This window comes from Lytechinus pictus, chromosome 3, assembly GCF_037042905.1.
Source record: "Lytechinus pictus isolate F3 Inbred chromosome 3, Lp3.0, whole genome shotgun sequence".
Taxonomy (NCBI): Eukaryota; Metazoa; Echinodermata; class Echinoidea; order Temnopleuroida; family Toxopneustidae; genus Lytechinus; species Lytechinus pictus.
Window position 1 is genome coordinate 4,054,943 of NC_087247.1, and position 26,190 is coordinate 4,081,132.

A 26,190-nucleotide genomic window follows, 5' to 3' on the forward strand; every position below is an offset into this window, starting at 1 on the left:
ATAGTTTTTGTTGTTCTGCTCTGAAGCGCCTTGAGCATCTAATCAAGATGGAAAGTGCGCTATACAAATCGCATATTATGTATGACCAACTTCACTGAACCACAACATGTTAAAACAGCAGTTTACCGGAGGAATAAAACCCGTTTCATGAGAAAATTAAAATATTTCATTTTTCATAATAATGAAATACAAAAGAAATAGTGAGTGGGTGGTGTCATCAGTCCCCTGATTTGCATACCGACCAGGATGTTCGTGAACATTAAGCGAAGTTTAAAATGTCATAACTTTCTTACTTTACATCCGATTTTCATGAAATGTTCAGTGTTAGGCCTATGCTTGTTGGATTTTTTTCCCTTTTTGTTTAAATCAACTTCTTGTTGGGATGAACTTGCACTTGAGAAAAACCAAAATAAGGCGTAGATAGATGAAAGAAAGAAAAAAGGCCAGAAAGAAAAAAAGAGAGAAAGAAAGAAAGAGAGAGAGAGAGAAAGAAAGAAAGAAAGAAAGAAAGAAAGAAAGAAAGAAAGAAAGAAAGAGAGGGAGAGAGAAAGAAAGAAAGAAAGAAAGAAAGAAAGAAAGAAAGAAAGAAAGAAAGAAAGAAAGAAAGAAAGAAAGAAAGAAAGAAAGAAAGAAAGAAAGAAAGAAAGAAAAAAAGAAAGAAAGAAAGAAAGAAGAAAGAAAGAAAAAGAAAGAAAGAAAGAAAGAAACGAAACGAAAGAAGAGAAATAAGGAAAGAATATCATGGCTGAATACACAGCGGAAGCGATAATTTTTGAAAACTCATTTTTTTCCTTGTACTTTTCCCAATTTTCGCCAAATTTACGGTGTGCGCAAAATCCTTCAATTTCAATTTATTAAATGCGAAGGCAAGCTCGGTCGTGTTTATCCCTCGCCTCTGAGTTTCTTCCCCCCCCCCCCCGGAAAAAAATCAAGATATGGCCTTGAAAAGAAGAATATGGATGTAATCTCAACAATGCAACGAAAAAAACAAAAAAAAAACACCTTTATCAGGAGCCGTACAGCGGTTTCGAAAGTGGAGGGGGGGGGGGGGCTGATGCGCATGCTGAACACAGAACTGATATGATGGTCATATTACGTTGGTTCTGCGTAGCTATATTTTGTGATGCTTTGTGATGCTTTGTGTTTAGATGTTTAGAGGCGCAGATAGTTTTTGACGTCTTGCGACGTCTTTGTCTTGCGAGGTTGTTTCACAGGGAAAAAATATTAAAACTTATTTTTAACGTGTATGCCTATGAAAACCATCCAATATTTTCCATATCGGATGAAATGAATATTTTGCCCCGCCTTCAAGATTATCATTGGTTAATAAATAATTGTATATTGTATAATTATTGTATGATATATATATTGTTACGTCTTATGGACCCTATACTATTTGATATCAGTTTATTGACCTCCAAACGAACTTTGGCCTTTGCCTATCCTTCCATTGGTCTGTAAAATTGTATTGCGTTTTATATCAATTATTGCCAGCTAGAGGTGTGACAAAGGAGCGAGATTGCGTCAATTTATTGAATTCAAATGCGCATGCATTATACACTAGTGCATCTTTACAGAGATTTCTTTTAAAAAAACAATACCCAGTCGCCATGCTTATGATGGCAGGATTGACATAAAACATGTAAAATGCTGAGTAAAAACATTTTTTTGTTTTGCTTTATTGATTTGTGATAAGCTTTGTGGGGGTATCTAAATAATAATAGTATAATATTGGATGACCAATTTTCGCGGGATGCGTAGAAAAGTTGTTACTCGCTGAAGACTAAACAATATTGGATTTGTCTCCGACTCATCCAATATTGTTCTTCAGCTTGTACAACATTTCTACGCATCCCACTCAAGGCCATCCCCTGACACATGACTTTGTTTTACCCCAAGAAAAAAAATGTTTGCCCCTCTCTTCCTTCCTATTTCTTCAAATCAATACAGTGGAAGATAAACTGGTAGGCCGACTGGCGATGTGTGGTTTCAGCAGATATGGGTATTAATGATCAGGGTTAAACTTTTCCTTTTTGAGTTCCCAAGTTTTCTCTAGGTTTCATTTAATTTCATTTATTTCCATTTTCAACAATTACAGTTTGTTTTGTACATTTTGACGTATAAATAACAAAACATATTTTAAGTATCCCTGTACAAAACTTATCATAGATTATTACTTATCAGGTTGGAAATGGAGGAGGCTGCTAAAAAGCGGAGCTTGTAGAGTGCAGCCTCCTAATAAATATTCTTGTAGTTACATAGCATATGAAAATCAAAATAACAACTTGAGCATAAACCAGTTAAATTAAAAAGGAATAGGGGAAATTAAAAAGAAAAGGAAATAAGAAAAGAGAGATTAAAGGTCTCCAGAATCCAGCCCAAGCACTCACAAACGGACCTCGCAACAGGAAAAGTGTACGTCACATGATAATTATGTTTGATTAAAAAATACAAGAGTTTGAGTGATGAAGAGTTGAATTCGATGGTTATTTTGGAGAAATTTTTCGAACTTATATTTGAAGCAATTAAGGCTTGGTGATTCTTTGATGTCATTTATCAATAGTTCCCCAGAGTCTAGGGCCTTCAAAAGTAATTTGATTTTGCAAGGATAGTCCGGGGTATATAGTGGTAAATGGAATTCATCTGATTGGCGTGTGGGATATTTGTGAAGAGTTTTGTTGTTGTTAAAAGAAGAATTAAATATGGGTGGTAACATATTATTGTTTAACTGATACATGAATTGACCTAAGTTATATTGGTACAGTGTTTTTATTTTTAGAATGTTATTGTTAAAAAACAATTGATCTGTGTGGGATCTCCGACATGTTGAAAATAACACGCAATTAATGCCTTCTTTTGCAAAAGCAATATTTGACTTGAAAGAGTTTATGGATTAATTAAGTGCTCTTCACTACTTGATTTGGCAAGTTATTCCACTCAGATACTACTCCATGTGAGAATGGATTCTGCCTTCTTTTAGTAATTGCTCTGGGGTTTTCTATCTTATTTAAACATTTATGTCTCTGGTTCTCAAATATTCATCGAGTTTGAAAAATTCTCAAGATCATCAGTCCCTTGAATTATTCGGAGTAGTGCCTTAGTTTAATCAGAATATTGTAAATCGCCAAATTAAGTTAAAGATAACAAATTGAATGCTGAAGCATACTTTCAAAATGTGATTGCCAAAACAATTCATGAAATAGATTATAACACAAGTTTAATTATAAGGGAGAACTATAAGTGACGTATAAGGTTCACGCATCCAAAGACAAACTATACGGTAATAGATGCTTGGTTTACCGAGGTGCCCAAATATGGAACTCTATATTGAAAAGAAAATTCCCCCTTGTATCACTTATATTCCTTTTAAAACACATCTTAAACACACACTAACCCCCAGCCCTCATCCTGATTATTGTTGTTAACAACGCCTGCATTACAATTCTCACCAAGTCCCTTACCCCCTGCTTGCATTGTGTTTAGGTTCTCTTTAACTTCTTATTGTTAATTTTTTCTCAGTTTTCTTTTAGTCCCCATATTGTTTTTTTTATTATATTTTGTTTTTATTATCATATTGTATTTTGTTTCTTTTACCAATATTTTATGTTTTTATGATATATGTCATATGATATGACACGTCGTTCCGATGTATTAAGCGCTATATAAAAAACGGATTATTATTATATTGTTCTTTTGTCATTAATGTTTTGATTGTATATTGTAGGCCCTACTTTTCTTTTTGTGTGTATATGGGACCCCTACGAAAAACAGTATTTTGCTTATAAGGTGTTCCATCCCACGAGCGGTAAATAAATGAATAAATGAATAAATAAATAAATAAATGAATAAATAAACAAATAGATGAATAAATAAATAAATAGATAAATGAATAAAACCATTCCATGTGTTATAATAATCCCGGATAATAATTTTTCGATGGCGGCGATGATGCTGATACGGAGCTAGACGACGAAGCTTGAGCGAGACGCCACGGTGTAGATCTTGCCACCTTTTCACATATAGGGCCCTATTCATTTTTGCAAATAATCATATAGGCCTACTAGAATGACATAGAAGGAAGAGTCAATAATGTCAATCCCAAATTTTACAATAAAAAAAAGTATTTGATTCCCGGGGGCGGGCTATATCCACAAACAATAACAATATTCGTAATTCTGCGCTGCTCGTTCTCATCACATTATTTCCTTCGCCTTCGTCCGCTGCTAGCTGCTGGCACTGTGGCAGAATGGCTTCGACTTTTCATTTTTCCACAGAAGTTCCTCCAGATTCAATGTTCAATGACATTCAGTCACTTAATACATTCAATGAAGAAGTGAGTATTGTATTATTATTATAATTTAATGGTTAATTTATAATTTATATTTATTTTCTATCATTGTCATGATTGTTGCAGAGCAACTTTTGTCGCATTACAGTCCCATCTACCATAAAATATGCTGGTCAAATCACTTCCGGGCTCACGGTCCACCTCTTTTTTTGCATTGCCTTGCCTCCCTCACTCATTCAAGCCGTTTTTGTAATAATAACTTTTTAATTACACGTTAAATGTCGGCACTTGTGCACTTTCGCACCTGTAACTTTGTAAGAACTTGTAGAGGAACAAGTCCAGTGCAAAATTTGAGAGTGAAATGGACAAAACCTAGTCTTGAGGACTCCATGATGATGTCTTTTAAAACAAATTTGTTTTAAAAGACATCATCATGGAGTCCTCAAGACTAGACAAAACCAATGGCAATGCCAAAATGGAGAAAGAATAACGTTTACTTTAAGACTCTTCTTAGACTAGTTAAACTTCTGATGCAGAAATGGAGGAAGAAATAGATCTAAAGTAAGAGTGAATCTGATATGGAAATAGAGAAAGAAATAGACAATTCCAACGCAGAATTTGAGAATGAAATTGACAAATCCAAGGCCATTAAAGGGAGAAAGAAATTAATGTTGTAACCCGCACCCGTTGTGGTATGGGTTAACCTGCCGGTATGCCCCCGATCGCGGGTTGCGGGCCGGGCCGAGTTCATTCTCAAACCCGCAGACCGTCATACAAAAAAAAGGGAGAAGTAACAACGCATAATAAAAACATTAACAATGAAAATTGATTTAGGATCATGTGCTTCTCACGTGGCGGATTCTTTTAGAGACGTAGATATTTCCTTTAAAAATATGCTGGCGTATTTTTGTCTTGTGAACAATGAACAGGACTGAGACAGTTCGACATAATACATCGAGTTGCTCTTTCAAAGGAGCGCCAGTGCAGCGCAGTTAGAGAAAGAATGTTTTACGACTGGGAGAGGGGGAGAGAGAGAGAGAGAGGGGATGTGTTTGGAGAATGTAAACAGAAGCCAGAATACATTGCGTAATCATGTCTGTCAAGGAGCGAGTGATAGGCCACGTGGCAGAGAAAGAAATGTTTTATGACTTGGAGTGGGGCGAGTCGAGCCTGTTTCCACGGCAACGCTCGCTGTTTGAGCTCGAGGGATTTGCGGTGCACGTGCACGGCAGTGAGACAGTTGTTTGCTTATTGGATTATATTACCAAATTAGGTCATGACCTGATAGAGCGTGCCGTCAGGTCAGAGTGTTAGCTGCCCTTTTTTGAAGACATGCTAAGCTGGTCCTTTTCATTGTTTCATACATTTTCTGATGAAAACTGAAGCCCCCGCACCCTGAATGCCCAGATCTCTTAATTTTTCTGATGTACAATTGATTGAAAGTCTTAATTAAGATTTCTGAAGATGTAAAATTGGATTGCAATGGATTGCAAGTTTCTTGCAAATACCTCTCTCTTGACCGATTCGAGAGAGATAAAAAATAAATAAAAGCCTAGCTAAGCACTAGTAACACGAGCTGTTTACGTAAGTTCATGGGCGCCCTCGTGCACGTTTGTGTTAGTTTACAAAGAATTGGAAGAAATACAAAAACAGAAGGAAATAATATGGAGATATACAAGAAGAAAAAATTGACTGTATCATTATCCTGGTATGTATTTTAATTTTGATTACTTTATAGACGAGGTCCCATAGAATTGAATATTGTAATTATGATTGTTGTAAGTCGCCGTGTCGACCGACTGAAAAACAACAAGGCGAATTTGCAAATTGTAAGTAAATTCACTCTAGGCTAGGTTGGCATATATTTTCCTGATTTGAGCCTGTATAGTGTGGGGATTGCAGAAATAATATTTTTCATTTTTCAAAGATGAATTGACTTGCGGGTTAAAACCCGACGGGTCAGCGGGTCCCGCTTGCAAATTATTGGATTATACGGGACAGTACGGTTCGGATTTTCACTTGCGGGTTACAACATTAAAAGAAATAAAATTATAAAGCAATCTGAAGCAGAAATTGAGGGAGAAATAGAGGAATCTGATGCAGATATTGAGAAAAAAAAATCAAGAAGTCTGATGCATAAGTGGAGAAAGAAAAAAACATAGAAACCGATATAGAAATTGAGAAAGAAATAGAGGAGTCTCACACAGAAATTGAGAAAGATCTAGTCAAATTTGATGCAGAAATAGAGAAAATAATTGACAAAATTGATGCAGAAATGGAGGAAGAAATAAAGTCTTTATTTAAACCTGATGCTGAAATGGACAAATCTGATGCAGAGAATCTGATGCAGAGATAGAGAAATATATAGAGGAATCTGATGCAAAAAGAAACTGAAGGATCTAACTCAAATGGAGATATGACTCTGATTTTATAGACACAGATATTGGATTTGGAGAAATCCTCTCAAATGATGCACGTACAGTACTAGACAGCTGGCAGCCGTATGTTTTGAGGAGTTTTTGAACATTCAATTTTTTTTTAAATTTCTCCTGTACACAGACGGCTTCCGATTGTGCAGCCGTCATTAGGGGGTTAACAATGCAAAATCCCCACGACGGGGCTCATTGATTTTTGTCTTTATTTCATAAAAATATATAAAAAGAACTGGACCAAAATAAAGATTATTATTCCATTTTGTCCTGAAATGCACCAAAACAGGAAAAAATAAACTTAAAAGGTAAAAAAAAACCAGTGACTTACTTCGGCTGTCGCGCAACTCCCACTTCCCTAGTTTATCCGAACTTAATACACAATCATATGGTCATTGGGTCCCTGTACAGATCAAGTTAGAACTTTGGTCTCTGTAATTGGTGAGTGGAGCCAACGGAACAACCTACAGAGACCAAAGCTTTTGGTCTAATACAGTAGTACCTAAGTGATGTTCGTGTAGGCTCGACTCCACTTCACTACTGCTATACTACGCTACACCTACCCGAATATCAAGGTATAAAAATTCGCTCTGATACTCTGTGTGACAAGGTGGGATTTTATTGGGGGGGAATATGAAAATCATGCACCAAAACGACCTTAAAATGAATATAAAACTTATCTCCTTACTTTTCATTCTAATTTCACTCCATATCCATCCTCCAGTTAGTCTCAAAATTGGCGATTTAGAGCCAGTATCGGGTTCCTCACACATATTGATTCACTGCTGATTCCAAATCCAAAACACCACAACTGCAAATTGCGCAAGTGCGGAAATCGCAGGTCAATTCATAAATATTCACGAGATGGACTATTGAGATCGTTTCGCATTTGCATCAGAACTCTGACCAAACTGTGTTTGTACCACACTAGTTACCTGATCCTGATATTGTAGATATTAAATAATTTATGATGAGCATTAGCAAAGGGGCTATGCCACCACTCACACTATTAAGGTTAGAAATATACTTGGCTACCTACATGCATGTGATAGTCTCCAAATATCAAAAGTAAAGCTCAACGTTCTGCTGTGAATAATGGCTACAATGACAGCACTTGTCTAGAAATCTCAGCCTCTGGTAAAGAAATTGATATCATTAACCTGACTGCTAGTTCTCAGGATATGAAGAAGAAAAATATGATTACAAATTTCTCTTCAAGATACTTTCTTATTTCTCTGAGGATTTGATCATTCATCATACAATTGAGACTAGTACTATTTTGTCATATTATGAACATATATGTGATCAATTATTTTGATTTGGAATTTTTTTTATTCTTTATTTTAGCAATTTACACAGCTTGTTGCAGTTGTCATCAGCTTTCTTCTTGAGCCAAATAAGGTATGAATCTTAGTTCGAAAGTATAACTAAACCGTCAGTTTATACAGTGTTAAAACAACCGGGACAGTTTTGAAAAGTCTATCAAAGTTTTGTTTCAAATTATGATGTCTATATTTTGTTGTTCATAGATGATCTAAAGTCTTATCTTTCAAATGCCATTAAAAAATATCAGTTTCGTTCATTCTTGAGCAAACACGGAACACTATTGTGAGGGGTTCAAAAAAAGGCTTGCACCAAACAGCAGAAAATTGTAAAATACTGATCATCAGACTTCTTGCTAATCAGCGAATTTCCTTTTAATCTTTTCATTATCTCTGCCGTAATTTTCGATTTATGCTGTCAAAATCCAATTACAAATCTATTCATTTACTTAAATTGTTTTGTTGGTGTTTTTCAAATATGGTATCTTTTAGCATTGAATGTTTTTTTATAAGTACAAACAAATGAAAACATTGTCAACCCAAAAAAGGGGACTCGTATTGTTAATGGGATAGCTTGTAATTTGATCAAATCCTTTTATTGTGGGCTGCAAATTTTTGGTACCTTTGAAAGACATGAATCCTTCTGTTAGAATTAATATTGTCCTGTCAACTGTCAAGCACACAATTTGATTTGTTCAAAGAATGAATGTCCCCTTGACAATAGGATTCATGTCTTTCAAAACCTTTGTTGCACATAATAAATGGATATGAATAAATTACAAGCTCTTCCATTAATAATGGATATCTCCTTGCTTAAGTTGACATGTTTTTTTTCTTAAATATGAAAGAATATTCAATGCTAAAAGATAACATATTTAAATGAAACAAGGTGGTTTGCGAACGATAAGTCTCCGTCGCCTGATTTCGCGATAATTAAAATATGCAATATAATCTTTTGACCCCTAGACGACCTTTGACCCCATCATCCTCATGGATACTCATGTAGTATTACCCAAGAATCATATGTGCCAAGTATGAACATAATTGATGCAGAAATAAAGAAATGAGAGCAAATTGAATAAAATCTAGCAAGAGGTCTGATGATCAATATTTTCTAATTTTCTGGCATTTGGCGCAAGCCTTTTTTTGAACCCCTCACAAAAACGTCTTGTGTTCACTCAAGCATGAACGAAACTAATTTTTGTTTTAAAGCATTAGAAAGATAAGACATCAGAGCATCTATTAACATCAAAATATAGACATCATAATTTGAAACAAAATTTTAATAGACTGTCCCATTTTTTTAATATGCACTGTATAGTATACTTAGTAGATGCTTTGCTATTCTATTTTTAATGTAATTTCTGTTATTAACGTAGTGTCCTTTTAAAATTTTGATTGTAGAATTTTCTAATTATTTTATATCATTGCATGTTATCAATTTTCAATATTATTATTTTTGTTAAAGTGATGAGTATTTATATAGTGACTAAGCTCAGTACACATAAAATCAATATTTTTTTCATCTTCATTTAATTACAGCGTAATGATACCAAAAGATTATGATTTAAAAAGAAACAAAAAAGGGGAGGGGGAGTAGTGAAAGTTTGGTTATTTTAACGATATGTGAAAATTCAGAAATGGTGAAATTGATACATATTCAATTTCTAATCCCCCCCATGATGCTCTGTGTAGTCCAGCAAATTATTAGGTCAACTGGATGAATTTTCAGATGAACAAGGAGTCAGCAGACCAGCTCTTCGAAATGTGGTTAAAAGCCTTCTAGCTGTACCATACAGTAAGTGAGCGCACAACAAATGTCAATTTCCTTGCAGTAGAAGATGACAATGAAAGTAAAGATGGTTGTTGTAGTGACGATGATGATGATGATAATGATGAAGATGATGGTGGTGGTGGTGGTGGTGGTGGTGATGAAGATGATGATGATGGTGGTGATGGTGATGGTTATGGTTATGATGATGCTGATGATGCTGATGATGATGCTGATGATGCTGATGATGATGGTGGTGATGGTGATGATTATGATGATGATGATAATGTAGGTGATGATAATTATTATTACTGCTGCTGTTGATGGTGATGATGATGATTGATGATGATGATGATGGTGATGAAAATAATGATAATGATAGTAATAATTATAATAGCAACAGCTATAAGGATAATGATGATGATGATAATGATAGTAATGGTGATGATGATGATAGTAATACTATTAACAATAAGGATATTGTTAATTGTAATTATAAAAGATAATTATTATAAAATAATAAAAAATTAATGTTGGTAATGATGGTAATTATAATGAAATTCACAAAGGTGATAATTATAGAATTTATGATAGTATGTATGATGACATTTCATAAAAAATAATGATAATGATATAATTGATATCAGTGAAATCATTTGAAGAAAAAGAGGAAATGAAATTGTTTAGAAAATAAGGGTTTTTCAACAATGAAGCACATAAGTTTGGAATGTAAATTTTAAAAGTGACACTTCTTATCAGCCCTCGATTATGTGGAATGATTGCATTTTTAGTCAATGCACAATAAAACTTATAGTATACTATAGGTTTATATTAGTTTTTAAATCTGAAAAAAATCACACTTTCTACTATAATTGCTGGCCACTATTTCATGTGTTGTTTTTACTCTTACAAATTATCCTTTAATAATGCACACTTTAATCCATCCATCATCAATGTGTACCCTTTGATTTCATTTCATTTCAAATTTTATTGACAGGTGCAGTGAGAAAAAACTTAAGCCCTAGTGACTTGAAAGAAGACTTTGTTAATCTTGGTGAGTAATTTTATGATTGATGAACTAAATCTCTATGTTTACACTATGGTTTGGATTTCACTGTCCATCAAGGCATGTCTTACAGGACATTTTCCTTTCAGAATCCCAAGAATCGTTTGATTACCCAGCTCAAAAACTCACAATAAGTTGCCAAGGAAAGTTCTCTGTAGGGAGACAAAATATACATTTTAGCTTTAAAAAAAATAAATACATGTAATAATTAAAAAAAACAATTCTCTACAAAAACCAAAGTCAAGATACAAACAAAATTTGGTTGTCAGGCAATTTTGGGCCACTGATGGAAGATCCAATAGGTCTTTGACAGTAACCATGCTTGAGTGAATATCAGACTCCATATCCTACCTTCTGTTTTATTCAGCAAATCTCTTCCTGAATTTTTTATACATTGAATCAAATAGTTATATGGGTTATAATATATAGCTGTTCAACTTCAGCAAGTTTTCATTTTGAAGCTTTGGATCTGCTTTTTGGGCTGTATAGAATACAAAATTCACTTTGGCTGACTTATGCGTTTTAGTGGGTGGTCACATTTTCAAAAGGACAGCAGTATTTATTGAATATGTTTTACTACATAAGTAAGGATTTCAGCGCAAATTTTGTGTATGTAATTAGCCTTAATCTGGATCATTTTATAACAAATCTTAGTATTGGATTGGAAAAGTGTAGATATAATATAGGTCATTAATCATTTCATAAGTGTTTAGTCTTGGCAGTAATATTTATTGCAATCAGTTCATCAGTGCATTATAGGTTTCAATTGTAATTTTTTTACCATTCTTTTTAGGTCTGTCCAAAGAAAAAGCGGGCTATGTATCAAATGAGGTGAGGGTTGCACTTAGATATTTTCATAATTTGTATATTTAGCATGTCATTCTCATTGGCCCATATTCTGCACTCTGATTTAAAGGGGTACTCCAGGCTTAAAGTAGTCATATCTAAATAGAGTAAAATTTCATCTATTCAACATTTAAAAAAATGTATTGAATTTTAAAGTTCAGCAATATTCTGTGAAAACAGTTGCATACATGCTGTTATGAACATCCAAATGTCCCCACTTTCATTTTTCTTACATCATTACATGAAATGATAATTAACTCACATTTTTTTATGTCTCTTTTGTAACAAAATAAGTTGCAGCAATGACTATCTTACACATTTAATCAGTAGTCATTCCAATTTCATTTTAATTCCCAAGGACATAATTTGAATATATGAGATTTCATATCATAAAAAAACAATATAATGAGTGGAACTATCACATCATCAGTTGCTCTTTTCATATTCATGAAGACATGCTTATAACTGTTTATTAAACCAAAATAATGCAAAACTTTTTAAACAACATATCTTTGTTATCCCTTGTCCAATTTTCCAAATTTTTTGTGTTTTGTTTGTGTGATTTTACTATATATGTACAAATCATGTTATTTTGAGCCTGGAATTCCCCTTTAACTACATGCAAGTGCAAATTTGCCCCCAAAATCCATGGTTCAGTAGATTTCCAGCGCATTAGGCACAGATTGTAGGAAAAATAGTTTTTGCCACAAAGAGCATAACAAATGGCCCGGTAAAGAAATACGTAAACAGAATTTTGGCCACCAATAATTTTAGCAAAGACTTGGGACAGTGGCTAAAGATCAAACCAGAGTTCAAAATATGGTCTATAGATTTGAAAAAAAAGGTGCACAGTACTATACAGTGCATCCCCCAAAATGGAAACCTATTTTTAGAGATAAATATAACCATTATCAAGTATACATTTTGTATTTAATTATGAAAAGCGATATATCCTCTTTGATGTACATGTAAGAAAAAGTGAATCGTTCATGTGTGGCAGATTACAAACAATAAATACTTAGGCCTGTCAGAGACGATTTGTGCAGTCTCATTTGTTAATCTGCATCCACTCTCCTTTAAAAATTTAGAGTAAGAAAAATAAAGAAGACAAAGAAAAATTACATCTAAGTATTTTACTTTATCAAGCCAAGTCACCATTGTGATGTCATAAAGTTTGAGACAAATAATGCGCAGTGTATGTATCCATCTGCTACGCATATCATGTTTTTTTAAATTGCATGCAAGCCAGACTTAAGCCAGCTAGGTGGATGACTTGGATTCAAGCAAAATACTTAGCCAAAAATGCAAATGAATACCAAATACGTAAAGACAAATACTGAGTATAAATTCTGGCTTATTGAATACCGGCACTGTTTCATAAAGAGACATATAATGAGACACTTAATTGTTAGCTATGCTACCATGGTAGTTACCATAATGGCAAAGATCATATACACCTGTAGTTGTGACTCTTCATGAAACTGGGCCCTGTTTATGCAGAGCATATTTTATTTTCCTCTCCTGCGTCAAATATTTTGCCCCAAATTGAACAGAATTCCGTGGCCCCAAGGGATCATAACCTAGGCCGTCCCTCCTCGATACTTTGAACTGATTGGTATCTCTTCATTTCAAACAGTGGAAGCGTAACCTGGTTGGATTATCAAGAAGTGCAGTTGGTCAAACTCTGATGGTGAATCAGCTGGTAGACATGGAATGGAAGTTTGGAGGTAGGAATAGAACGTTAAAGGTCAAGTCCGCCCCAGAAAAATCTTGATTTGTATCAATAGAGAAAAATCAAACTAGCATAATGCTGAAAATTTCATCAAAATCGGATGCAAAATAAGAAAGTTATGACATTTTAAATTTTCTCCTATTTTTCACAGAACAGTGATATGCACAACTAAGTGACATGCAAATGTGACAGTCGGTGATGCCCCTCACTCACTATTTCTTTTGTTTTTATTGTTTGAATTATACAATATTTCATTTTTTGCAGATTTGACTATAAGGACCAACTTGACTGAGCTATATAGTATTAAACAATGCTAATTCCACATGTTCAGGGAGGAATTAAACGTTGTTTCACTTGACAATGAGGAGTAAATTTGAATATTTCATATAATAAAATAAAAAATAAATGGTGAGTGGATGACATCATCAGTCTGTTCATTTGCATACCGACCATGATGAGCATAGAACTGTTTTGTGAAATTAAGCAAAAGTTTAAAATGTAATAACTTTCTTATTTTACATCCGATTTTGATGAAATTTTCAGTGTTATGCTTGTTGGATTTTTCTCTTTTTATTCAAATCAACTTTTTGTTGGGGTGGACTTGTCCTTTAAGTTGCCACTTGTTCTACACTGACTCACTTCTTAACCCACAGGGCCTAATTGGAAATGTCTACAGCCAGTTTGTCTATGTATGGCAGTGAGTCCAAACTTCGCGCTTGTCCATACTTCGCGGATGGTCATCTAAAAAACAAGCCAATATCCTTAAAATCTGACATCAACGTGAAAAGCGAACTAAAATTACTTCTTGGTGTAAGTTTCTTTAGGATGAGTTCAGTATTCATGAAAATATTTACAAAAAGATCGGCAAATTTGTCACCATTAGCGCCCGTTTTGAAGAAATCTGATATTCTCAACAAGCATCACGATATCACCATTTTGCAAGCAGAAATCATCAAAAACGTGAGTTTATGTGGTACTAACCGATTCTATAGCATTTTGCCGTCAATCTGATATAAATATTTCACTTTTTGAGCTTCAGTTTTTGTTATAATCTCCACAAAAACTTGGGTCCGCGAAGTTAGGTCACACTCTTTCAGAACGGTTTTTCAGCACAGCACGCATTCGCCGATCGGAATAGAAGATTGAGATCGCGATATCGGCGAAACCCTTTGACCTACTTTACATTTTCGTCCATGATTTTTTAGTTTACGATCTTGCCGTCAATGTGGTAACTATTTCTTGAATTGGTTTTGTATAAATTATGAATATTTTGTGAACAAATTTAAGCCTGATGAATATTTTTGAAAAGTCCGCGAAGTTTAGACACCCCATCATACCATTCTTGTCTAATTTCTATTCAGCCCTTTTTATTCTCATTTCCAGTTTATAGGCTATACACCTTTTATCTAATATCCAGTTTGTCTGTTGTTAGGGGAGTTGTTCATGAAACAAATTTTCATTTCACAAAATGAAAGATAATAGTTAGATGAGGTGGAAATATGACCAACTGGGCATTAGACTAAATGGCAGTTAAACCAAGTTATGTTTGGACCAATTGGTAATCAGACCAAATTGTTAGTAGACCCATTCGGTGTAGCTGTGATGGCGTTAGACAATCTGAGAAATAGACCATCCATTAGTAATACCAAGTGGATATAAGCCAGTAGAACATAGTAATGCATGTATGCAATCTTAAGAGTTTATTCTGATTCTTAATAGTTCCATTCCTTTCTGATTCTTAATAGTTCCATGCCTTTCAGTGCCTTTTTGAAGCAAATGAATAATGAACATATTCATGACTGAGTGTTGGTAGGGAATCAAATTTAAACGTAAAGGCCCGAATTCACAAAGGCGGTGTTAAAAACATATCTTTTTAAGAAACTCATGTATAAGCCCTATAGAAAACAATAATTTTTCTACATGCATAGAGACTATTTATATGGTATTATGCGTCTATAAGAACTGCTTATTGTTAGTATTATTATTTTTAAAACCGTCAGTTGAATAATATAATAATATAGGGTATTTATATTGCGCACATATCCACCTTGTTAGGTGCTCAAGGCGCTCCTATATTACCCGGCTAAGCTAGGCGTTCATAGCGCACACAGCTTTTAAAGGAATTACTTCCTACCGGTACCCATTTACCTCACCTGGGTTGAGTGCAGCACATTGTGGATCAGTTTCTTGCTGAAGGAAATTACGCCATGGCTGGGATTCGAACCCACGACCCTCTGTTTCAGAGTCCGGAGACTAATCCACTGGGCCACAACGCTCCACTGAATGCATGGTGTAACTGGTGTATGCAGATTTCCCTACACTGAAATTACCACATAATTAAAAAATGTCCATTGCCGATGCTCCCATTTTTTACATTGCGCTTGTTGCCATGGTTGAGAATGCTATTTTTATGAGTCCGCTATTTTGAAAAGTGGACTCATGAATAAAATTGTGTGCTCAACCATGGCAATAAGCATCAACTTAGCGCAAAGTGACAAATGCGTGCATCAGCATTGGTCTTCTAAGTAGGCATTGTATAATTGAGTATGATTATATAATATTGACTGGCCTTGAGGGAATATCAAATACATTGCCCACAAAAGACTCATATTGGCCTAAGTCTTTAGACAAGGGCAATATATATGTTCCCCAAAAGAAAGGCCAGTCAATATTTTTATTATCATCCAAATCAGACATCTAGAGCAAAAATCATGAAAATTGAGATATTTCTTTCAAGAATATGTTTCTACTGTGTCATGTTTATATCAGGGGACAGGCTCTGCACTTTACCATTATGACATACTTGTAATTATAAGAGCGCATATGGGGACGCATATCCGTAGTGCCCGGATCCAGTGCTGTCTTTATTATGACGTATATTGTTGCTGCCCAAATCATTATGAAGTGTATCTCTTCTAAGCATCCTCAAATGCCCGGATGTGAGACGAGGGAAAATACAAAGGTATATTTTACATCGTCTCTGCATGCAAAGTCAACATGTGCATAGAGGACGAGCAAAATACAAACAATATACCTATCCCTTCCCGATATTCAGAAAATCTAGGTGAATAGGTTTTGTAAATTACCAGCTCAAATGTCTGATATGGATAATAATTCACATTATTACCTATACAAGGCATTTTAGGTGATAAATAAAAGTCATATATCGCTCGCTACTTTCAATCCGAGACCAACGAGGTAAACATTTGCCATGTTGCCCTCCCCGGGCTTTGCCCATAGAAATCCTTTAGACAGGCAATAAACCTGATATATCATGATTTATGCAATGCTGCTATGACCAAATGAGTTTGATCATGGTACAAATTATGCCATTATACAGAGGCGAATATGTACTAGCATGACTTATGGCTTCATATTTACTAGATAATGATAACGGTAAAACATTGTATATGTTCACTCACATCTTCTCCTACTTGTAAGGCAATATTTACTACTTCTTCATATGTCTTGGAATTTTGTTCCCATACAGTGACAGCAGCAAGCAGTGAACTTCAACAAGTTGGAAGCACGTTTATTCAGATGAAGTTGGTTGTCAACAAGGGTAACAAGACGGAGAATGTCTACATGGGTAAGGAAGAAGTTATTGAGTGTGATATTCAGGCTTGGTCCCATTGCACTTAGGGATGCAGAGAGGATGTAAAACGGAAAAAAATCTTGCCATCCGTTGGAAAATGTTATATATCCGTTTTGTACTCTTTGTATATGTGTTTCATACGCTCTATTTCCATCGAGCATCCGTCCACTGTGATTTCATTGTTCGCCCATTTTGTCCATTGTCTGGAACGGATGAAAATGGATAGAGCCACCCCAAAATGTTGCTTGTCTGCTGTATCCGTTATAAATATGTTTTGTGTCCGTCGGCCAGTGGGACCAGGCCTTGAAGGGGAACTAAACTTAACGAAACTAGCAGTCTACTATCAGAGACCCATATACATAGGGTTCTCTTGATCCATATGATATGTGACCTTTCACCCCCAAAACCCAACATTAACTCTCCCAAAATGAATTCCAATATTTTGATTGGGCTTGAAAAGGCACATTCTGAGCTTTAAAATGATTGATAACTTGTCAGTACCGATCAACAATAACCCACACAAGTAATTGACTGTATGTAGGAGAAATTTAGTAAGAGCTTCAGGGAATCGAATTGACTTGAGAATAAGGAGAAAACAAGTTTAGGATTCGCTCACTCAAGCATAAGGTGTGCACACTATGCAATCTCAGTGAAAATTCTAAGAAGTCTGGAAACATGTGGTCAAAGAAACTCTTGTATCTCGTCTTTTATTTAACATTGCATCTTAATTTTGTACAGTATGGAGAAGAAGAGATATAAGATAATTTCCCCTTTTTTACTCAGTGAAACCTAAATTCCAATTAATTTATTACTGATAATTACTAATTTATAATCCTGTTCCTTTGTAAAGTTGCATTAGGGTAATTTGTACTATATTATAGTAACCTTTCCAGATTAACTGTCCGACACTTATATGACACGCATGTGTTGATAGTGTCGTTAATTTTTTATCAATCAATCAATCCAGAGACATTTGTTAGTTTTGGGACAGCGGGTCACTACTTTCATCAATCAGATGAAAATACAGTGTGAATTTCAGTGTAGAATAAGGTGGTCTTTTGATCTTTATTGAAAAGCAGGAGTGCTAGGAAATAAGCCTGGGTTTAATTGGGCGGTACACCAGTGCACTGCTAAAATAAAATAAAATACATATGACATTCAGTGTCACCAAATACTACAAATAATCAACCATGTTTAGGCCTGTATTTCCTTTCCTACATGTATATATCAATTTCTTCACATTATTTCCAAACCTTGATCAACCAGGAAATGTGACCAAACAAGTCAAGTAGTGGAAAGAAAATTTACATTGTATATATAATTTTTTAGGTTGCCAAATAGAATAGTTAGTTGCAGTTATTATTGTACTCAAAACATACAAACTTGATAGCAAACCCCTCCAGAATGTTACTTGCTTTACCAGAGCTGCAAATTGTGTGCAATTCAAATTCACAAAAAAAATCATTGTCAGACTTTGTTTGCAACACCTTTGTTTTCAACCAGCAAATCTTCTGATGATTTATAAGAATCCATTACTAAGAGAAAAGGAGATGGAATAAGAAGAAAGAAGAAATACGAATATCAGAAAGTTCTTGGTTGTGTAACTATATATAACCCCTGTTATTTAACTGAGAAAAAAAATGTTAAGTCATCCCCTCCCCTTCCCTGTCCTATAAAACTCTCCAGGCATTGCCCCTGCTCCTAAAAAAGAGGCAGATTTCTACCACTTGACTGGGAGAAGAATACACAGTTTTTACTCTCTGGTCCTCAAAAACATTAAAGTGATTGGTTAACATTGGTTTGACTTTTAAAAAATCTGAGCTAGAAGGTCACACTTGTCACCTGTGTCTGTGGTATGTTACAAAAATAAAGCCCAGAAAAAAATGCGTTCGAAAATAATTATTTAGTGCTTCAAAAATTGAAATATAAAGTGACCGAAAACACCATCTTAATTTCATCCCATACACTTATGTGTACTATTTAGGCGTCTATAAGACGCCTATTTACAAAAACGGGGTTTGCCTTGTAGTTTTAGCTTTTCATTCTCAATAATGGTTGTTTTCAGGGTTTATTAGTTCTAATAAATGCACTTGTACACATGTTTCATCTTGGTTTGAGAATTTTTTAAATCGGCTGCTCACAAAGTTAAACAATACCTTTAATGGATATTGATAACAAAAAATTAGTTGCACTTGCTCTTCCTACAGCACTAACTTTCTCTTTGGCTTGACATGACATTTCCACTTATTATGTTTTTTTTTATTTTCTTGTTATTTCATACAGAGCTATCAGTGCCAGAGTTCTACTCATTCTTACATGAAATGGAGAAAGCCAAAGCAAGCTTGGAGTACTTCAGTTAGCAGGATAGATCATCCATAGCTCAAAGTAATTTTAAAAATCTTGTGTAAGATAGGGTTGATTATTTTCCTCTATCAGAAGTCTGAGCTGGTAATTTACGAAACTGTATTGCCCTAGATTATCTTGAAGCGATTTGTGTTTTGCTAGGTCTCTCTCCGCGTAATGATTTTGCATGGAGAGACGACACAAACTATATCTTTATATTTTCCACGGTCTCACATCCGGGATCTGAGGATGCATAGCAAGAGATATGCATCGTATTGATCCATGTAGAAACAAATACCGTTATGTCACAATGTTAATCAAGATGAGACACTGCTGGATACCCAGGCCAGGGAGGTGACATTCTATTACGACACCGTTCTCACTAGCTTGCTAAAACTAGTTTACTGGAAACTGGTTTAACGTGTAGTGAGAACGGTCGAAGCGATCTTCCAAACCGGTTCAGAAAACCACCTTATGATGTAGTTTTCAAGATTGCTTTGCCTCGTTAAGCTGGTTTTAGCGTAAGTGAGGACACAACCGTTCTTCGGGAAGCAATCTTCGCTCATTTTGAGCGCGTTACTCCACATGACAGGTGTAGAATGCCTATGCTGCCGTTTCAAATTTTGCGCGAAACGTGTCTCCTCATTGAGAGCGTTTCCAAAGCAACAACATTGCTTTACATGAAGTGATTTTGAAAACCACTGTCGTGTGATCAAGTGGGAACGCTAGCAAAGCGATCTTCCAAACTGGTTTCCTGAATCGGTTTCCAGTAAACTAGTTTTAGAAAGCATAATGAGAACGGCCTCTACGTCACAGTGGTAAAACTCAGAGACCCTGCTTATCATGACAAAATAGAATACCATTTTTAAATGGTAAAATATATCAATTTTCATTATTTTGCTCAAGATTTCTGATTTGGATACTTATAAAAATATTGATTGGCTCTTCTTTTGGGAATATTAAAATACATTGCCCTTAAAAAATCATATTGCTTTTGTCTAAAGACTCTGGCCAATATGATTGTTTCGCATGCAATATATCTCATGCTCCCCTAAAGGCCAGTCCATATTATATAATTATTTGAGGGATGAATCATAAATGATGCAGGAAGTAAGTAGTCTGTGATGAATCTCAATGGTCTATATAACAAGTAATCCCATACAAAATATGGTATTTTGGGAGTCTTCCCGACAACTTTTAGTGCAGAGTACTACTAAGTACATCTGGGGATCATTTCATGAATGGACTTCTTGGATGTTTATCTGAAAAAAAATCTGCTTTATCCATCAGTGACCATTGTAACAGTGCTTCTCAGCCAATCAAAATCATGTTGTCAGTTCTGACAACTTGTTGGATGAAAAATGTTGATGAAATGCTTTCCAAAAGTCTCAACTGGAAGTCTCATTTTGTTTAGTCATCCAGGATTTAGATCGGTTTATTCTCCAGGGTGGCCAGATTGACTAGGCAGTCACAGAGATCACCCTCACCCCTCCAGTCACAGAGCTCACCGTCACCCCCTCCATCTACTTTACTCCTCTTCCCTCAACCCAACCCTTGTACTCTCCTTCACTACTTTCTTCTTCCATGTTCTCTTCAGTTGCCCGTTTCCCTCTGATCAGCCACCTGAAACTCTGGCACCCTTCTCAAAACATGATCAGTTTCCCTCCTCAACACATGCCCATACCAACATACACCCCATCTGCTCCAACGTCGCTTCCAAACTCAACATCTGCATCCAAACCTCATTCTTCTTCCTTTCCGTCAGTTTCACACCACACCATTGCTCTCTCGGTCCTTCTCAAAATCCCCATCTCATTTCCGCTAAAACACCACTTTTCGTCCCATACAATATCGCCCATCTCATGCAACTCCTAGAACTATTACTTTCATCCTCAGAGGAATCCTTTTCCCCATATAACAACTCTCTGCATTTCCTAAACGTCACCCATCTTAATTTTGCCCTTGCTTTCACAGCTTCCCTGCACCCTCCACTCACACACACCCTGTCCACCCCTCCCCCTTATGAGAACTCTTTCGCCTTTTTTTTCAAAACTTTCCAAAATGTTCCTCCATCTCTCTTGGTCCTTTCTTACATTTTCCACACACATTGTCTCTTGCCTGCTTCCAAATGGTAAGTTGTCAAAAGAAAGTAGGGGGACATAATTATATTGAGCCCATTTGTCTTGTGTATATTGCATCAATGTTAAATAGAAAAGTACTAACTAAATTCCTTAAATTGGCAATGCAATAAATAAATGAAAAATTAGTTTACCTTTTCACATTCACAAATTTAAGACTTTATTGAAAGACATTCTTCATCAATCTTAACCTTGTATATTGCTCATACGTACAAAGGGGAAAATCTAGCAATAAAAGAAAAAGTACTTAGTTGTCAATTTGAATGTTAAGAACAGATCGAGCAAGGCTTCAAATAATTCATTGCCCCTAATGGATTAAGATAAACCATGTTTATCTCTTATGCCAGAGTTGCCAATTTGCATCCCATGATTCACATAGATGCAATTGAGCTGCAATTTATTTCAAGCTAAATCCATTCTGTGAATATTGGTGAATACATTAACATTGACACCTGGTAACTACATTACACATAATTATTATAGTTGTTTTAGTATTGTCTTTGCCTTGGTTTCAGCCGTTAGACTCTTCTCTTCCAGACATTTGATGTTTAACTGATGATTTAAAGTAACATTTTTATCAGTCCATGGAGATACTAAATCCATTGGCACAGTACTCTATTAGATCAGAACAATTATAAATGTAATTTTGTTTAAGTAAATGCAGTGTAGTTTCAGATTTCACAACTGGGGGTTTCTTTGGTAACCAAACATTCGCTCATTCTGTGTTATATTTTAATTCTCTTAATTTGGAGTCCTTTAAATGCAAAATTTTACCTGTTTTCATTCAGACCACACTATTGCAGACTACCTAATTTCTTCACCAATGCATTTAAATTGTGAGCATTGAGCATTCCAAAGCATTGTATATCATGATATGAATAAACAACAATTGTAATGTAAATAAATCTGCAATGTGTCAATTTGTCATCATACAATGCTAATTAAGGACATATTAAGGTGTACTCTGATTTGAAATATCACCTGAATAAAATTCACAGAACAAAACACTGAGAGTGTCATCAAAATGTGATAACAAATAAAGTTATTGGCCAGTATTCTGAACTCGGTTTAAATTAAACCCTGGTTTAAAGTTGTGGTTTAACTCAAATTGTTCATAATTGTCTGGGAATGATAACTGAAGTATTTTTCTTCATTATGAAAGCAAAAGGAAACAAAATCGTGAACATGAGAAATATACAATATAAACATAATTTCGATTTTTTTTTGGGCTCCCTATAATTTTAGCACAGAGTTAAACCTGACTTGAGAATATGGGCCATTGAGTTTTAAAATTTAGCCATATTTTGGGAAAATATTTATATTCACACCGTCCTGAATATACACAAGGTGGGCTGATGAGGTCATGTCCCCACTTTTTCTCATGTTGTTTCATGAAGTCACTATTATTTGGTATTTTCTTATGAATTGTCTGTAACAAAATATGTTGCAGCAACAATTATCTTACACACTTGTCAACCCATTTATTTTTCATTCTTGGGTTGACAAAATTGAAAAATGAATGTAATTTGTAATTTCATATAAGAAAGTACAAAAAATATGATTAGTACCTTAAAAATTCCATAGCTATTTGAAAAAGTTTGTCTGAATTTTTTTACTCATTGTATTTTACCCATTCTCCTCTGAATAGTCATCCTTTTTCAGAACAACTTGGCTTGTTGGTAGGTTTTTCCTTCATGTCTAATATTTTAAAATTCCATAAATTTTCTAAAGATCATTGGCTTGCTTACTGTTATATAAAGAGCATTGTCCGTGTATCTGATTCTGAGAATATTTTTATGTACATATACAAATAAATTTTATATACACAATATCATGTATATGGTAGTTTTCAAGATTTTCTTTGATTTTTGTACATTGGTATTGCAAAATCCGTGTCCTGGGTGGTGTTTCTTAAAGATTTAAGCTGGACTCGCCACTCCTTGGGTCAATATATAATATACATGTTTGTTCAAAACAATTCTAGATATGAATGTATATCTATAAATTCATTGATTTCTTGAAATTTTGGTGTGTTCTCCTTTGTTTACAAAGGACATTTTGCAAATTTCCTGTAGAAAAATTTATGACACTGATGGATTTCCATAGAGTTACGATTGATTGGATCAATCACAACTCTCATTGGTCAGAGAATTCTCAAAGGACATGCTCTACCCCATTGTACAGTAATCAAATAGATTACACATTTTATATCACTTCTACCTTGGTCACATTTGCTCTACAGCGGCCGTACGGCGAGTCGAAAACAGCCGGTTTTTTTAATTTTAATTCAAACCACCTTTATGCAGCTGGTACAAAAAAAATTAAAACGGCTGTTTTCGACTCGCCGTAGGGCCGCCGTAGGGCCGCCGTAGAGCAAATGTGACCAAGGTATAAAGCATGAATTTAAATCTTTGTGAAACACACCCCTATGATATTCCCACTTGTATGACTGTGAGAGCTTGGACCCATTGTGGAAAGAGTTGCACTCAAACTCAACTCCAAAAAACCAAACGCCAATTGGTTATCTACCAATCAAAATCATGTGTTTTGGAGTTGCATTCAAATGCAACTTCTTTCTGGAACAGGGGAGCGTTTCATGAAAGGACTTGTCGGACGTTTTATCCGACAAGTCCCATTTTATCGGACAGTTTCTATAGTAACATCGCTCCTCAGCCAATCAAAATCGAGGAAAGTTGTTGTCAGACAAAAATGTTGATGAAACACTCCCCAGGTCAGTGGACATTGGACAGGAAGCTTTAGCAGTAGTCCTCACTCGTGTGTATAAGTGGGAATGCCCCTGCTACCTCAGTGATCTAGTCAAAATGTTAACCCAGTCCGCAAAATTTTCATTCACAATCAAAGGATCTTCTCTCTGAAATACGAGTTAAAGGAGAATGAAACACTTGGAGCAAGTTAGCTTTTGTGAAAGCAGAAAAATCAAAGAATAAGATCAACAAAAGTTTGAGTAAAATAGGACTAGCAATAGAAGAGTTATGAGCATTTGAATGTCGAGATCACTAATGCTATGGAGATCCTCCTATTGGCAATGCGACCAAGATCAATGATGTCACAGATGAACAACTCTCCCCTTTTGGACACTGAAAATATACCCCAAAATATTTCTTTTTGCTCATTCTAATCATATGACAAACGATTCATCAATGATATAATGTTGTGAAACCTCTTTACTTGTCCTCTCATAAAGAGAACACCCCACCTTGTGATAGACTCTATAAAAGTGAGAATATAAGTGAAATAAGTACTAAAGTAATGAGGGAGTTGTACGTGTGTGACATCACAGATCTTGGTCGCATTGCCAATGGGAGGATTTACATGGTATTAGTGATCTCAATATTCAAATGCGCATAACTTTCTTATTATTCATTCAATCTTCCTCAAACTTTCAACAATATGTTTCTTTGATTTTTCTCTTTGATATGGTTTCAGCTGGTTTCAAGGGTTTCATTCTCCTTTAAGTCCAAGACTTTTGTTGACAAAGATTGGGGAAAATGGCACCAAAATTGTAGAACAACCTGCCTCGTAATCAACAGGTTCAAATATGTGTTAAAAATACCTTTTAAAGAAACACTTGTATTAGTAGACCGGCCAAAAGTCAAAAAGTGCTCTAGATAAGGATTCGACGGCAAAATTTGTTAATGCTTGGCATCCCAGCTAAAAGTCTTGCAAAAATACCCAGGAATAGCGTACGGCCGGATGCCAAGCGCAATTTTGCGTGAAAGTATCATTTTTAGCGTAAAAACTGAAAGAATGTAAAAAATCACGCATTTTGATATTTTGACGGATTATCATCATATTTTTGATTATCTTTGATATGAAATTATTTTTATTCAGAGTTTCAAATTATAAGTCTCATAAATATGCATTTCAAATTTGAATATTACACACACACATATGGCACAGGGAAACATAAAACCGCGATTTCCTCAAAATAAAAGTTTGTGAAAACTATCAATAGTTTGAAGTTTTTTTACGCAGCTTAAATTCTTCGATTTAACTGCGTTTATCCATCAAATGTAAAGTAAATGTCCTAATGTCACAAATATTAAAATAATTTTCAAGTAAGATGGAAGATATCTCACTTTATGTTATCCGAAAGGAGACAATGTGCATTTTACCAGGTGCGCATTTTGAAAGAAAAATTGAAAATACCGTACATTATGTACATAATTACATGTATAAGTACATACTAAAGCGAGTTTTTAATTACATGTTAAGTGCATTCTAAAGCGAGTTTTTAATTGGATAGCACACTTTGTCAATTCTTTGCATCCCAGCTAAAAGTCTTGCGGAAATCCTGAGGAATAACGTACGGGCGGATGCCAAGTGCACTTTTGCGTGAAAGTATCATTTTTTGCGTAAAATTTGAAAGACTGTTGAAAATCACGCATTTTGATATTTTGACGGATTATCATCATATTTTTGGTTATCTTTGATATGGAATTATTTTTATTCAGAGTTTTAAATTATAAGTCTCATAAATATGCATTTCAATTTGGAATATTACACACACATATATGGCAATATGAAATATAAAATCGTGATTTACTAAAAATAATAGTTTGTGAAAACTATCAATAGTATAATGTTTGTGTTCCGCATCTCAATTTCGTCAATTTTAGCGCTAACCGAATAAATACAT

At 34.9% G+C, this 26,190-nt stretch overlaps 1 protein-coding gene across 1 annotated transcript; it reads left to right on the top strand.

Moving 5' to 3' along the window:
- Window positions 1-3,909: 3,909 nt before the first annotated feature.
- Window positions 3,910-23,359, top strand: LOC129257962 (COMM domain-containing protein 7-like). The gene is made up of 8 exons (XM_054896411.2): window positions 3,910-4,333; window positions 8,065-8,118; window positions 9,735-9,837; window positions 10,808-10,864; window positions 11,670-11,707; window positions 13,359-13,449; window positions 16,945-17,043; window positions 19,333-23,359. The coding sequence occupies exons 1-8, from the start codon at window positions 4,247-4,249 to the stop codon at window positions 19,407-19,409; spliced, it is 606 nt and encodes a 201-aa protein (XP_054752386.2). The 5' UTR covers window positions 3,910-4,246; the 3' UTR covers window positions 19,410-23,359.
- Window positions 23,360-26,190: the final 2,831 nt, after the last annotated feature.

Excerpts from the sequence above, each read along its gene's own strand:
- LOC129257962 (XM_054896411.2), top strand. The coding sequence starts at position 4,247 with ATGGCTTCGACTTTTCATTTTTCCACAGAAGTTCCTCCAGATTCAATG. Across the intron at positions 11,708-13,358 it reads CGGGCTATGTATCAAATGAG|TGGAAGCGTAACCTGGTTGG; the intron begins GTGAGGGTTGCA and ends CATTTCAAACAG. Across the intron at positions 13,450-16,944 it reads CATGGAATGGAAGTTTGGAG|TGACAGCAGCAAGCAGTGAA; the intron begins GTAGGAATAGAA and ends GTTCCCATACAG.